At 38.4% G+C, this 14,486-nt stretch overlaps 1 protein-coding gene across 3 annotated transcripts; it reads right to left on the bottom strand.

Moving 5' to 3' along the window:
* Window positions 1-12,936: 12,936 nt before the first annotated feature.
* On the bottom strand, window positions 12,937-14,437 carry LOC111922975 (uncharacterized). Of its 3 annotated transcripts, none has more exons than XM_023918572.2 (2): window positions 14,358-14,437; window positions 12,937-13,556 (listed from the first exon to the last, which is right to left on the bottom strand). In XM_023918572.2, exon 2 carries the CDS (start codon window positions 13,498-13,500, stop codon window positions 12,973-12,975), a length of 528 nt encoding a protein of 175 aa, XP_023774340.2. In that variant the 5' UTR covers window positions 13,501-13,556; window positions 14,358-14,437; the 3' UTR covers window positions 12,937-12,972. The 3 variants fall into 3 exon arrangements, with proteins under 3 accessions (XP_023774340.2, XP_086743085.1, XP_023774343.2); XM_086886959.1 differs by lacking the exon at window positions 14,358-14,437 and adding an exon at window positions 14,197-14,245; XM_023918575.2 differs by lacking the exon at window positions 14,358-14,437 and adding an exon at window positions 14,126-14,205.
* Between the last annotated feature and the right edge of the window lie 49 nt (window positions 14,438-14,486).

The raw sequence follows: 14,486 nt of genomic DNA on the forward strand, positions 1-14,486 counted from the left end.
ATACATGAGAGGCCTTTATTTTCAAATAAGCATATTTTAATGAGTTATCTTTTTCTTCCGTGTAGCTGATTTTTAGCCAACCTGACAAAAGACCAATAAATTAAAGAAAAAAATTGTTAACAACAATTCTTGTCTTAGAATCTTTAGTGCAGGGATTAAAAAAGGAAAAACAAAGGGAGAGGCAGAGATAGCTAAATGCAAAGAGTTTGCAATGATGATGCATGGAATAATAATGGCCAGGCAAATAAAAAAGTTAGAAATATTCATTATTAGGTAACATAAAACATGTGATCCTTCACCCCTACTCCATCTTTCCCTGTAATTAGTCACTGACAGTTATTGCTGGAGACATAGGTACAATCTGTTTTGGCAATTGGTAATATGAGCCAAGATAGCAGACTTTGTTCTAGGATAATAATTTGAAAATCATTGGGACTTTAAGATGGATTTATGTTTCTAATCCATTTAGTTTGAAACTTTTTGTTACATTTTGCATCCCAAAAAATTATAGGTAAGAAGTGCTTTTTAAGTAAAGGGATTATAATGGATTATTTCAGGTAGAAAATATTGAGTATCTACAGGATTTAAGTATATAGCTTTTAGTGTTGGATCTTGATTCCAGATTTTCTTCTTTGAAGTGAACTTATCTAATAGTTTCTTAGACAGTTTATTTTTTTTTTTTTTATTATAGAAATTTTATTTAGCAAAGCTATGGAAAAGGAATGGACTGGGTTAATATATGAGGATTCTGCTTGTCAAGACATAAATGATGTTGCAAGGTAACAGGATGCTTTAAAATCTTTACATTTAAGTGAGATGAAGCAAATTGACTGGATTAAAGTTCAGGTATTTTGTAGTTAGAGCCAGAAGACTTCTATTCATGACTTGACTTATTTGAGTTTCTTGGACTTCTGTCTGGGGTTATCAGAAATCAAACATCTGTTTATTCAATAAAACAGTAGTGAGGAAAGAAAGAACTTCAGGCATCTATGTGCCTGCTAAAACAGTGCAGGTGTGATGTAATACCCAACTGGAATGACCAGAATCGACATCTGGTGTTTTTCTGGACGTCTACAAGCAACAGAATGTAAGTGTAATTTGGCATTGCAGAACCATTCAAAACATCTTCACAGCTAACTCTAATGAGTGAGAATGAGGTCAAGGAAAAAAAAATTACCTAGGAATCCTTTTCTTGGTCAATGAGCCACATATTGAAGAAGTGATGTGCCACCAGCAGTGCCACGTTTCTCTTTCTCTGGCCCAGTTTTAACTTAATTTCTTGTGCCAGCAACTGTGTCAAAAAGTCTCAAAGGCAACAGTTCCGTAATTAACAAGAAAGTTCTTACTCAGAAGCAGCCTGTTCTCTTCATTTTTGGCAGAAGTAGACTGAATTGCACTGACTGTTTTCCAAGTGTCATTAAAGGCATGGGCACATAAAATAATTGTGATCAAGAAGTGTAGGAGCTCACAACACATCAGCCAGTCTATAGAAGCTGTGTGCACTTACCTCACAGTAAAATAGATAATGGGAAAAAGAGTTTTCTGCTTCATTTCTGTTCCAAGACACTACTACAATCTGTTACTGCGGGCTACCTATAAAGCAAATTTTGTAATTACATAAAAACAATTTTTTAATCTGCATATTTTGATAAATTGTCTGGTTTTTAAAACATAAACCATTATGGCTCAAATGGTTTAATCTTGCACAGTTTTAATATGTGAATGTGAGCACAGTAAATTCATGCAAAGCTAGGTATGTTTACAATCTGAAAATGAAATGTAAATGGGTTTGGGCTACGTATGGAAATATGGCAAGAGCTAAGAAAAAACCTTCAGGTGTTTAACCTTGCTTGTTAGAAGGAAAACTTATAAAAATTGCTTATTCCTGAGTCTTCCCTAATGTTCTTTGTTCATATCCAGTTCCTGCAAAACGTCATCTCTGGCATCTTTGTGAGTATGCTGATTCTACCTCAGTTCTTATTGCTTGGCGTCTCATTTCCTAATCAAAGAGAAATGACTTAGAAATACCTGATCTTTGATCTAAACAGAAATGAAAGTATATTTTATAGATCTTTGAACTGCACAGTTATTTAGCTCTCAACTACAGATAAATATCTTTTAAGATTACTGACAATCCCAGTTACAATAATCAAGGCAATGCAAATACATATACTCCTATGTACAATATACTGAAATAACAGCCTCAGGAGATGAGTGTTACTTAATGAAAACAAACAAACAAACAATTTAATTTTATTATTTAATTTATTATTCAATTTAATTTAATTTATGTTATTTATCGTTCTTTGAAATAATCATATCATCTCTCAAAACTATAGGGGGACATTTCTACTGTATTTAGAGAAATCAAAATTATTTAGATTTTCTAAACACATGGTATTTTCAAGAAGGTTTCCTAAATGGTAGAGAGATTGAAGGTCATATTTGTGAAACAGAAAACAAAAAGAGAAAACTCTTAGTATTTGTTGTAAAATTCATTTTAAGCAGAATTTCATTGCATTGCTACAGTACTCCATATATGTCTAATGCTCAATGAACAGAGTAGTAGCTTTTGGAAATTCAGTCACATAGTCACTAGGTCCTGCTCCTGTGCACACTCAAGAGAATTAATTTATGCAGGCACTCCCCAAGCATGTCTTAGATATTGTGCTCTGCGCAGAATTCAATAGGATAGGCTAATTTTTTTCACAGTATAAGTGAAAGAATTTCTGCTTTTCTTTCTAAATAGCTCAAATCATAAAGCTATTAGTGAGAGTGTTGGGAATTCAGACTGAAATCCATTCACTGTGTTAAGGTCCTTGAAACCATTTTTATTTTGTGGAAGTGTCCAAGCTAAACTCACGTGCTGAGAGATTTGTTATAACTGAATGTAGTCTCAAAACAATTTGTCTGCAGAGATTAATTTAAAATATATAAGAGTTCTTAATGCTTCAATGGGGATTCAAGGGATTTTCCAGTTCTCAAGGAGACATGAGCAGTTGTTGGTTGCTGGAAAGATATTTATTGTATAAAAACATGAGTCTCTAAAACAAAGAGTTCAGAGAGTTAAAGTCTTTGCTAAAAGCTTTTGGTATGAAGTCCCGAATTCTGAGCAGCAGCTCTCTGGTATGAGATCCTGATGTCCTGGGCAGCAGCTTCTCGGCATGGAGTTCTGTTGTCCTGGGCTGCAGAAGAAGTTGCAGTAGTTCTTCATGGTGATGATGATGGTGCTGCTGTTCTTCTTCGTGTGTCTGTCTGTGTGTCTGTGTGTCTGTGTGTCTGAGAGAGACCCCCAGGGGATTAAATCTGTAAATCATCCCATCAGCTAAAAACACGAATCTAAAACCAAACTTTCATCTCCAATCCAAGCTTAATTCTAACATACAAGAGCGGTATCAGTCCTTAACTAAACCCCATGTATACGGTATTATCTATTTATGTGAATAATCCTATCTGTTCTATCTAGAAATGTAAGCTATGTTTTCATTATGTCTAGAGCTAAATTGATCTGTGAAGGATATCACTGAACTTTAAACTGGATAATGAGGCTTTTCACTACCTAACACAGACTCCTAAGGCATTTAAGCTATATTAAAACTTACTTAAAACTAAAACTTACACTCCATATCTATGGCTTAATATATTTTAATTATTTTCTCTCTCTGAGGGACTCAGAGAGGCTTTTACTGTGGATTCCATCGAGTCTTGAGAGCTGGAGGTAGCTCGAATAGCTGTTAAATAACTATTGTAAGCAAAAGGGTTTCTCTCTTGTCCCAGCTGCAGTAACACAATGCAAAGAGGCCTTGGGAACCCTGAGGAGGAAGAGGGGTGTGCAAGGCAGGTGGGTGCTGTTGGCTACATGAAAACCTGTCTGTGTGCATGTCCATCTATGTGTGTAAGCCAGACATTCGAGATTTGTTAGCAAAAGATGCTCAGAAATTTGCAAATCTGCATCAACGTTGCAAGCATACAATAGTTCAGTTTATAAATTTCATTTTTTTCATAAGTAAATAGTTTTTTGATTACCTGTTAATTATGGAACATTAATAAATCAATACAACACTTCAATCTAGAAGGATTACAGGATATAAACTGAACATAATTTCTCTATACAAGAACTAATTTCTACAGCCCAGAGTCACTTGTAAGGGCAGAAAAGTATGGAATTCCCTGATTGCTTCTGCTGTGGAGCAGTGGTCTAGAAATATATATATTCAGAAAATAAAATTAAAGTAAAGCTTATTTTAAAGAAAAAAAGGATCTTAGACTCACTTTTGAAGGTAGATAAATACTGTAAAATATAAGTCCCATACTATTTTTAGCAACCAATCGTGTCTCAACATGTCAGAATTACTTTTTGCCAATATCAAGTTTGAACTTCCCACACATAACCAGACATTCTGGCCATCAGTTTCAAAGCATTCTTTTTTTTTTCCATGAAAATCGTTACACTGATGCATTGATCTGTTTTGCACTGTGAAGTATTTAGATATTTAAGTCACTTCTTATTTCTGTTCCTAGTTGTCTCATGTATGCCTAAAAGTAGTAGAATAATAGGACATTTTTGTATTTCACAAAATCTGAATCAACCTTAAAATCTGGACATTTCTTCTTTATTTCATTGTAGAAATTTGGATATTTCTGATTTTGTTCTCTCTATGTTTTATTTGCATTCAGTTTACAAAAGACCTTATATAAATTTTTATTAAATATTTGTGCTGAATAACAAGAATTATGTGAGCAAAATCTGCCTCAATAAATAAAAAAATAACTTTGTATAGAAACAATTTATCTAAGCAATTTAAAAAATGTAGATTAAATGACAGGCAAGTTGAAAAACAATACCAAATATAATTAACTGATTTTGACTTGCTTAGTATGAAAAAGCATTCTGAATTGACACTTTACAAGCACATTACATGCCTGGCACCCCTGAGAAAATTTGCTTGAAATGCATTTGGTCATATTTTTCTTGCATAAACAACTGAACATAGTTCAATAAATAACCACTGCAAATACCTTTAATTCTGACAGGTTTGGCCCACATGGTGCTACAAGAAGCTATCTTCTACTCCCTTGTAATTTCTGAAAGAAACAGGTTTGGTTTTTTTTAATCAAGAGCTCATAATATTAATTAAGATATTTTATTTTTCCTTTTATGAAATTCTTTGGAGACAAGTGGCTTTCTAATCTTTCTTTCCTAATCTCTTATATCATATCTCTGAACTCCCACCACAAAGTGCAGTTAGTACTTGTTTGTTATTTGATTTCAGCCCTTGTGTTATTTCCTTGCTTAGACTCATGACCTGTAATTTATTCCATAATTTATAAGAGTGAACATTATTTACAGTTTACATATTTCAGCAAACTAAAATCTTTCCAGAATTATTAAATGCTTTTAATGAAGCAAGAGACTTCTTCTGTGACCAATAATAGGATAAATTTCTTTTTGTGCACCTAAAGATGATCCTATATGCTTTCATAATATACATAGACAGCTAAAAATATTCTCTTTTCTGTAGACTACTTCTCCTGACAATCAGTGGTGGGGCTTCATTTTTTTAGGTTTTATAAAAATGTTATTAGAAACTACAGACACCAACTGGAGGAAATGAAGAAAACCAAAAAGATATCCTTTGCAAGATGATTATAAATTTCTTGATGGTGTATATATATACATGTATGTATGTATATGTATATATATGTATATGTATGTATATATGTGTATATATGTGTATATAGGTGTATATATAGGTATATATAGGTATATATATGTATATCTATGTATAAATATGTATATATGTATATTTATATATATACATATATATATACATATATTTATGTTTTATAGAGTTTCATACTAACTTGTCCACATCAATCCTGTTTTTATCTGCAAGCATCAAGTTGCTAAAAACTTGCTAAAAACTATGCAGCAAATTTTTAAAAATATAATTCTAACCCTGAGGAAAAGAACCTCAAGACATTTTACAGTATCCTAATTTTGAATTTTTCTATCCTGTCAACTGAAGTCCTGTTATATTATTTCACTAATACCCCCCATAACACTGCACAATAAAAGCATCATGAGGTAGAGGATTGTTGGAACGTTTTCTTTTGAATTAATGACACATGTCTGCTTAGTTGAGATAATAAAAGTGTTTGCATTAGCAGCAAAATCAGTTTCTGGCTGACAGTCTAGTACCAGCTACTTTTTTTTATTTTTTTTTTTTTTTTAGCAAGTGGATCCATTTCTTCCACAGCTGTAGCAATCCCATTCCTGTATGGATAGTTAAGCAAACCTGCCTTTGTGCTATTAACATTATGCAAATGAGGCTAAAATTCTTAATGCAATGACACTTTGGCTATAAAATGTGCTGTGGAGGGAAAAAAGTTGATAATGAAACAAGTATATTCTCAGAAAAGAGAGAGAGGCAGCTAACTTCCCATTTATATTTGCATGCTTTATAACTATTCTACATAAACTTACAAACAGATCTTTGAAGTTATGCATTAGCATAATTACACTGTAATATATTTTCAGATTGTTTTGTTTCCTTTAATTTCTTATTGTCTTACACAAAGTTGAGCTACATTGGAACTATGCATTTTGCTTAGGACTAGTCCTCCTCTTTACTCTTCATACATCAAAACAATTGCAGTTCAAAGGATGGGCCTTGAGAGTAGTATGTACAGAAGGATCCTTCCTTCCTTCCCTCCTTCTCTCCTTCCCTCCCTCAGACCCCATGCTGGAGGAGGGCTGACACACTTCCATGAGGTAGTAATGCAAGGGAGTCAGTGCAGTGGTGCCACAAGAATCAATCAAGTCCCAGTTGCCAGAAATAAAGCACAAAGAATTTCTCACTGTTTTTCTATCATTAATTCCATTAGTGCTATTTTCCAGACAAAGTTAGCTTTTACATTAATATAGTTTTTATGGAACAATTTTACTCTTATCAATCTGGGGGCTTCACTATAAAGCAATGAGTATAGGCTAAGAGTCAGCCAAGCACAGCAGGTGGTATTATTGTTCATGCTGACTGACCAGCCATGTTGTGCAGAATACACTTTGGCCCTTGTCGTGGTTTTAAACCAGTAACTAAAAAACTACTTATTTCTTGTTGTGAGATATGGATTAGAACAAGAGCAAAACAGGCTTAAAACTTAAGAGGAATAAAGACAGTTTATTAACAAACTACAAGAACAAGAATACCAGAATAAACTTTCAGAAAACTCCCTTATCTTCTACATTTTAACTATTTCTCTGTACACATGACAACATAGAGACAAATAACTTTAGGATTCTGGTGGTTAAAAACAGTCTTAATTCTTGCTACAGTCTTTCATCAGTCTTTGTAGAGAACTAGAAGTCTCTTTCTGTTAGCTTACGGAGTTTCTCACTAGAAAACTATTTTTCATCATAGTTTTCTATTTCTCTAATGCCAGCTGCCCGGAAATCTGTCATTAGATCTTCTCTTCTCATTTCACATCTCCGAGGTGTGTATGGGTCACTGAGTTTAGGAATCTTATTTTTAAGGATAAGTTATTCAAAGGCAGAAGTCTTCTTCATTTGTCTCTGTGAGCCTTCCTGGAAAACAGTTTTCTCTTTGCCCTAAAAAGCTTTAAAATCTTCACTCAACTCAACTCCAGCAACTCACAGTATCACAAGTACTTTCTCTTTCTTCTGCTCAAAAGTTACACTTTGAATATCTCATTCCTCCTAATACTCTTATCATGAATTAAAGGAGTCTTTTATACTATTATTGTCCATCTCTATAGCTTTAACAGAAAGATATTTCAGCTGTAAAGCATCTCCTTATTCTCTCTTTCTTATTTAAACTTAACTCTTTTCTTCACTGTTTTTGGTGGTTCTATCATGTCTCCTCTATGTTGATTGTCTCTCTCTCTGTCTTTCTGAGAAAAGGAGTAATCTGTATGCCTATCCAGGTAGTAAAAGAATTAAAAGCTTTAAGAAAACTGCAAGAGTTCATGGTGTTAAGTTTCAGTCTAGCAGCAAAAACTGAAAACCAAGCTCGGCTGGCCAGCGCTGCTTCTCTTCCCCCTCCCCCCCCTCCACCCCGCGGCTTTGTAGGCCTGGAGAGGGGGGGGGGGAGGAGGCCGAGACAGAGCCTGCTACCTTGTCCGAAGCTGGAAACCAAAGAGAGCAAGAGAATTCTGTCTGTACTTCTTAAGGGGGTGTTTACAAGTTGAATTCACTTTTTAATGGTCAGATCTGCTGTCAATTCTTGGAAATGACCGATAATTGGTCAGGAGGAAAAGCTCCCATCAGCCACTAGCACTTTCAACTTCCTCTCCCTCCAAGCTGTCTTAAAGGTAAAGCTACCCCATGACAGCCCTTTATGAACCTTTATAAGGTAAAAGACATTTAGATTTTGCTCTACCTCTGAGCGTCTTCCTATTTAGCAATGTATTACCTGCGCTGGACTGATCAAAACTCAGTATCAGTCCCTCTATGAGTTGTCTCAACTCTGATAGAGCTTAGGAGACTGCTGGCTCTCCTTGGTGCTAGAGCACTGCTTACTCATGCACTACTTGCTGTCTGCCAGAGCTGCTCACCAGTCTTCAGTCCTCTGTGTCATTTCAAGGAGTTCTTCCTGCCCAGGTGTAACATTTTTAATTTGTCCTTGTACTTTGTGAGATTCCTTGTGGCCCATTCTTCCAGCCTGTGTAGGTCCCTTTGCTCTACCCTCAAGCACATGGACTAGCTACCCCAGTGTGGTGTCATTTGCAAGCTTGATGAGACTGCACTCTGTCACCTCACCAATATGAAGTTGTTACACAAGACTGGTCCCACAGAGTAGATTTCTGCATTACCCCACTTGCTACTAGTCTCTGGGTAGAGGACAACTCATTAACCACTACCCTCTGAGTCCAGTCATCCAAACAGATGGGTTGTGCAGCCATCTGGTCAATCAATCTAAAGCTTGCTTGGACCTTCCTAATCTGAATACAACAATGTTATAGGAGCCAGCACTGAAAAAGCAACAAAGTTGCGGTAAATGATATCCCTTGTTTCCCCTTCAGTCACATAAGGTAAATTATATCCCCTTCTCTCTCTTCAATCACATTGCCAATCTGGTTGTCATAGAAGATAATCATGTTAATCAGAGGGAATTTACTGCTGGACTGAATAAAACAGACTCATCTCTGATTTCCCAGATTGTGAGTTTGCCCCTTTTATCAAGGTGGATGTACCATTTGCATTTCTTCAGTCAGCAGACGCTTGTTCTTTCAAAAATTATGGAGTGCTTCCACAAGGACCTTTTTCAATTCCCTCAGTTTACTTAGTTGCAGCCCATCAAATCCCCTACACCTGTAAGTCTCTGTGGGAATCTGTACAACAAAACCATTTACTAGAATATTAAAATGTAAATATTCTTCTGAATATTTTCTCAGAATTTTTAAATTATATCACTTTGCTCAGTAACAGCAGACAAGTGAAGCTCAGCCTGTGAAGCTTTGCCTTTTGGTTTTTTTTGGTTTTTTTTTTTTTTGCATTAGAACTTGAAGTTAACCCCAGAATGGAGCAATGGCTGTGGATTTTTGTGCAGTTCTCCCTGGTAACAGACAGTATATAAATAACCCTTAATATGAAATTCATAGTTTATTTTCTACACTCACTTTCAGTTATTTTATAGTTTTTGGTTACAGGTATCAAAGTATAGATTGTTCTTTGTATCTCAAGACAACCCACGGCACAAAAGACTTGTTTCACTGAACCATGAACTAGTATTCTGGAAACCATGGTTCTCAGTAAGTGTCATTCTAATGTGGCAGAGTGCTTGGCAGAAAAAGAACTTTTAAAACCTCAAACTTTCTTTCTATTCCACATTGGAATGGCCAAAAATGTTCTTTTGACACTGGAATTCTGTCAAAAATTGATTTTTTTGGTCAAAATAATAACTGAGGTTTTTAATTCATCTCTTTTTCTCACTCTTTCTCATTAGAGGTGACCAGGAAGCTCTTGACTGCAGACAACTTTCCTTTGAAAAATTCATTGAAACCAATGTTCCTCTCAGGAAACATTTTGGCTTTTATAAAATTACTTTTAGTCACAGCTGTTCCAGCCAGGTTTGATACTGTAAGAATAATCATAGTACAGAAGACCTGCCTAGACCTTTTAGCATAATGATGGAACTCTTATTTATAATTTGAGTGTGTCAGATAAATGAAAGAAATAAAAGAAGTTACCATAGTAAGAAAAGTACCTGGACTAAAATTGGTAATTCTTTATGTGTTTTCTAACATTAGAGAAAGAAAAGAAAACAATTATTTGGTTGTCATTTGATGGATTTTCTGGGGGGCTCAATTGATGGGTCATGTAAAAAACCATCTCCCAGGCTGCATTCACAGGGACACTACTAGCAGAGTTAAAGTTGTTATCTTTCCACTCAGATCTTTTCAGACCTCATTTGGAGTATTGTGTTCGGTTCTGGTTTTCACAATTGAAGAAAAATGCAGACAGACTGGAGAATTCCCAAAGGAGAATCACACAGATGATCAAAGAGCTGGTGAACCTGGCCTGTGAGGAAACACTCTAGGATCTAGATCCCACCTCAATGGAGAAGGCTCATGATCACAGTATTCCAGGACTCAAAGGGCAGCTACAAAGAGAAGGGTCTCTCTTTACGAGGAGCCATGCAGAGAAGACAAAGGCAGTGAGTACAAGTTGCACTGGGAGAGTATTTTTATTGGAGGAACAATCATTTACTGGAACAACATCCTCAGGGGGTGCTACAAGGACTCTTCTAGTCTCTCTTTCCTACAAAAGGCAGGTGATATTTTTAAAAGCCATCAAGCCTGGGCTACTCTGTGATTTTATTAACAGATTTGTATAATCTAAGTTGATTTTTTCCTGGTGTGTTCCAAATATGAAGCTCTCTCAGCTCTAAAGAGTTTGCTCTGTTTTACAAATAAAAATGAAAAGGTGAGAAACAAGGTGTCTACAAGCTCTTTCATATAACTGATAGCAGCATTTTAGCTCTTAGTCAACCTGAGGCATATTGAAATGTGTACACAAAAATACCTGTACTCTTCATGACCATTTGCGCAGAGAAGTTATTTGAACATTCTTACCAAGGCATAGCATGTTATCAGAGTATGCTGATTGTATCACTGGGAGTCTACTCCCAGTGTGTGAGTTCAAGTACAAACATCTGAGTGTAATTAAAATTAATTTTCTTCTTCCTTTCTATAGACACAAAAAAATCAAATGCAACCCATTTGCAGATTAATGTTGTTTTGAGAAGCATAATTTTTGGGGGGTTAGTTTATTTATTTGTGGGGTTTTTCAAGTTATTCCAATTTTTCAGATTGTTAGAAGAAACATTTTAAAAAAATATTCTCCCTGTATAATAAGCTTATATAGTATCATATATCTATATATGATACTATCATATATAGCTGATACTATATCATTATATAGTATCAGCTATGACAGTAAAAAACAGTGGTGAACTGATATTTCTTTTGTAGACCTTAACCCTTGCTTGTTAAACATTTGGCAAAATTGCTTTTTGTTAGGAGATTTTTTATATGAGAAATGAGATATAACTTTTTCGATGATACTTTTGATCAAATCTACTTCCAACTATGTGTTAGTCAGTAAACTTAGAGGGTGAGATATGTGCTAACACAACTTGGAATAACATCAGATATCTGGTCTATTGTATCTGTGGTTCTATAATTTATAACAAGCCCAAATCACTACTGAGCTTTGAATTGGCAGTAACACCATTGAAACCACACATTCTAGTACAACATGTTATGCTGACAAAAGTAAGAATATATTTAATTTAATTTCTCCATATTTGCAGGTCTGATTCTCTCAAATCTATGCATCATAAAACATGACTTTTTTATGAAAGAGGATGTCTTCCCTGTTACTCTTTGGTAGACCCTGCAGTAAGGAGACAGTAAAAGAATGAAATATTTATCTTGCAATATTCCTAAGAAAATCACCTTTCCTTAGTAAACAGAAAATATTTAATTTTCCCACCTTATTTCTATCAGTTGTTAATTGGTAGAAATCACAGAATCACAGAATCATTTAGGATGGAAAATACCTCCAAGGTCACTGAATCCAACCTTTCACCAATCACCTCCATGTGAAATAGACATGGAATACAGTCCTTTGCTGCTTGCTGTCCCACAGGACCCTGACTGCAGAGCTGCTTTGGCACATGCCTGGCTCTGAGGATGAAGGAGCTGGGCTGTTCCTGGACCAGACAAAACCCCAGGGACAGCTTGCTTCAGACTTGGTCACTGGGGTTGGCCGGGTGAGTGCCAATGCTGAGCCACTGTCCGTGCCTTGGGAGTCTTGTGGGATAACCAAGAAAAATTGTGCATTGTGTATCCTTGTGGTTTACAGTTTAGTTTCTGTGTCACTGCTGGCATGTTTCCATCCCTTAAAAATGGCTCATAGGTAAGTTTGGATAGTTTGTGGATTGATCCTTAAACCTTGCTGTTCAGGGCACTTCTGTATCTGTGTGTGACTTCCCATGGTGAAGAAAGTAGCCAAAGCTACTTCGTGTGGATTTACCCCAAATTTCTTACTGGAAATAGGCCATCCAGGCTTCCCTTCAATACAGACTCTCTAATACAGCTTTTAAACTCCCATTCCTAGAGACCATTTAGACAGAAAAATATAACAAGCTCCCTCCTGTCTGCCAGTCACAGCCATGGGGACTTGGGTGGGAGTACTTTCAGCTGCTGCTGTCAGAGATGGACTGAGAGTAGCGCCTAAAGAAGCCCAGGAGCATTAGGGTGCAGAGGCACCAGCTGGAGCGGCTGCTGGGCAAAGGCCTTGGACCATGCCCCATCCTGGTATTTGGAACTGGGAAGCTGGGAAAGCAGGAGAGAAACATCTTCTGTTGCAGCAGTTAAAACTGATTGAAATCATGATACACATTCCAAAACTGAAAGCACCTGGCTGTTTATTGCAGGTGAAAACAGTCAGATTGTTGTAGGATCTGAAGCAGCCCTGTCTGGTGTAGCAGCAGGGCTAGCCAGGTGCTCCCTTGCGCTCGGTGGCGTTCCCTCATGAGAAGTGCTGGCTGCAGCAGCCTGCTGTGAAGCGGCATCGCAGGACAGCACAGCCACCGGCTCCCTCTGCACTCGGTGTGTCCCCTCTGTCCCCCTTCTCCCCGGGGAGCGCTGGGTGTCAGCACGCCTGCGACTCAGGGAGTTGTGCTGCTGTGGGGATCTGCTCCGGATCCTGGCCGCCTGTCTTTGGCGGCGGGCAGGCCGGGCAGCCGCCTGTTCCTTGTGGCTGCTGCCCGCAGTGCACAGCAGCCGCTTGAAGGGCTGCTTGCACAGTGGGCAGCTCTCTGTCAGCTTGGCCCATTCACGGATACAGACGAAGCAGAAGCGATGCCGACAGATCTCCACATAGGTGGCGTTTTCAAGGTCACTCAGGCAGATGGGGCACAGGCCTTCTGCTGCTGCTGTTTCCGACGGGCCTGCTGGCGGCAGCCGGCTCATGCTGCCCCTTGTAGCAGTCTCTTCTCCAGGGCTTCCTCAGTGCCCCACACCCAGTCCTGGAGAGGGAGACATGCAAAGTGCCTGGGTGCCTGGTTTTCTCTGCTGCTCAGAGGGGAAAAACAAGGAAAGCCCAAGCAGGCTGTGGGATAGGGAACATCAGGGTCTCCTGAAGGGGTCACTTTCTGGGCTTCAAAGCAGCATCAGCAGAAAAAGCAGCAGGTGCCCGGGGGCGAGCTAGCCCAAGGACAGCACTGCACCCCTGCCTTCTGCCCTTACTGCCCATAGGCAAGCAGGCATCACTGAATGTTGAGGTGCTAGGGAAACCTGTCTGTGCATCAGGGAAAGGCAGACATGAACAGTCCATGTGGCCCTAGGTTGGAAAGGCTCCCATTGGGACCTGGAAGGAGGCTGGACAGACCCTTCTGCTCCATGGCAGGAGGTAGAGAGGGAGGGAGAACAGGAAGGGAAGGCCAGGTCTCTACGTCTCCCCAGACCTCAAGCTAGATGTCTGGGAGCCCTGGGGCAGGTTCTAGAGAGCTGTCAGGAGGCCCTGGGGGAGGACCTGCGGTGTCCAACTCCCTGAAGACCTCATAAAGTCTCACAGACTGTGTTTAGCACAGGGTACCTGAAGGACTCGGTAGGGAAAGGCAGAGAGCCTTCAGTGCTGGAGAGCCCCAGCACCCTCCTGGCACTCACAGCTCCAGGACAGCTCCTGTGCAGGACCCACAGGGCCTCACAACTGGGCAGACAGGAGAGGAGATTGGAAGAATCTGCCTTTGCTCAGTGCCTGGAGCTGCTGCTCTCTTACAAGCCAAAGATTAAAGGGCAAGACTCTGATCCTTCTGAAGCCTGCTCACCTTGCGTGTGTGCCTGCAGGAGTCCTGGACAGAGTGCCAGGAGATAGAGCCTGTGGCTTCTGGAAACCAGCAAGGTGGGGTGATGTCACAGTAAACTTCATGATGTCCCAGTGTTCCAAAGAACTGTTT

The sequence above is a fragment of the Cyanistes caeruleus genome, chromosome 4, assembly GCF_971803275.1.
Source record: "Cyanistes caeruleus chromosome 4, bCyaCae1.hap1.1, whole genome shotgun sequence".
Taxonomy (NCBI): domain Eukaryota; kingdom Metazoa; phylum Chordata; class Aves; order Passeriformes; family Paridae; genus Cyanistes; species Cyanistes caeruleus.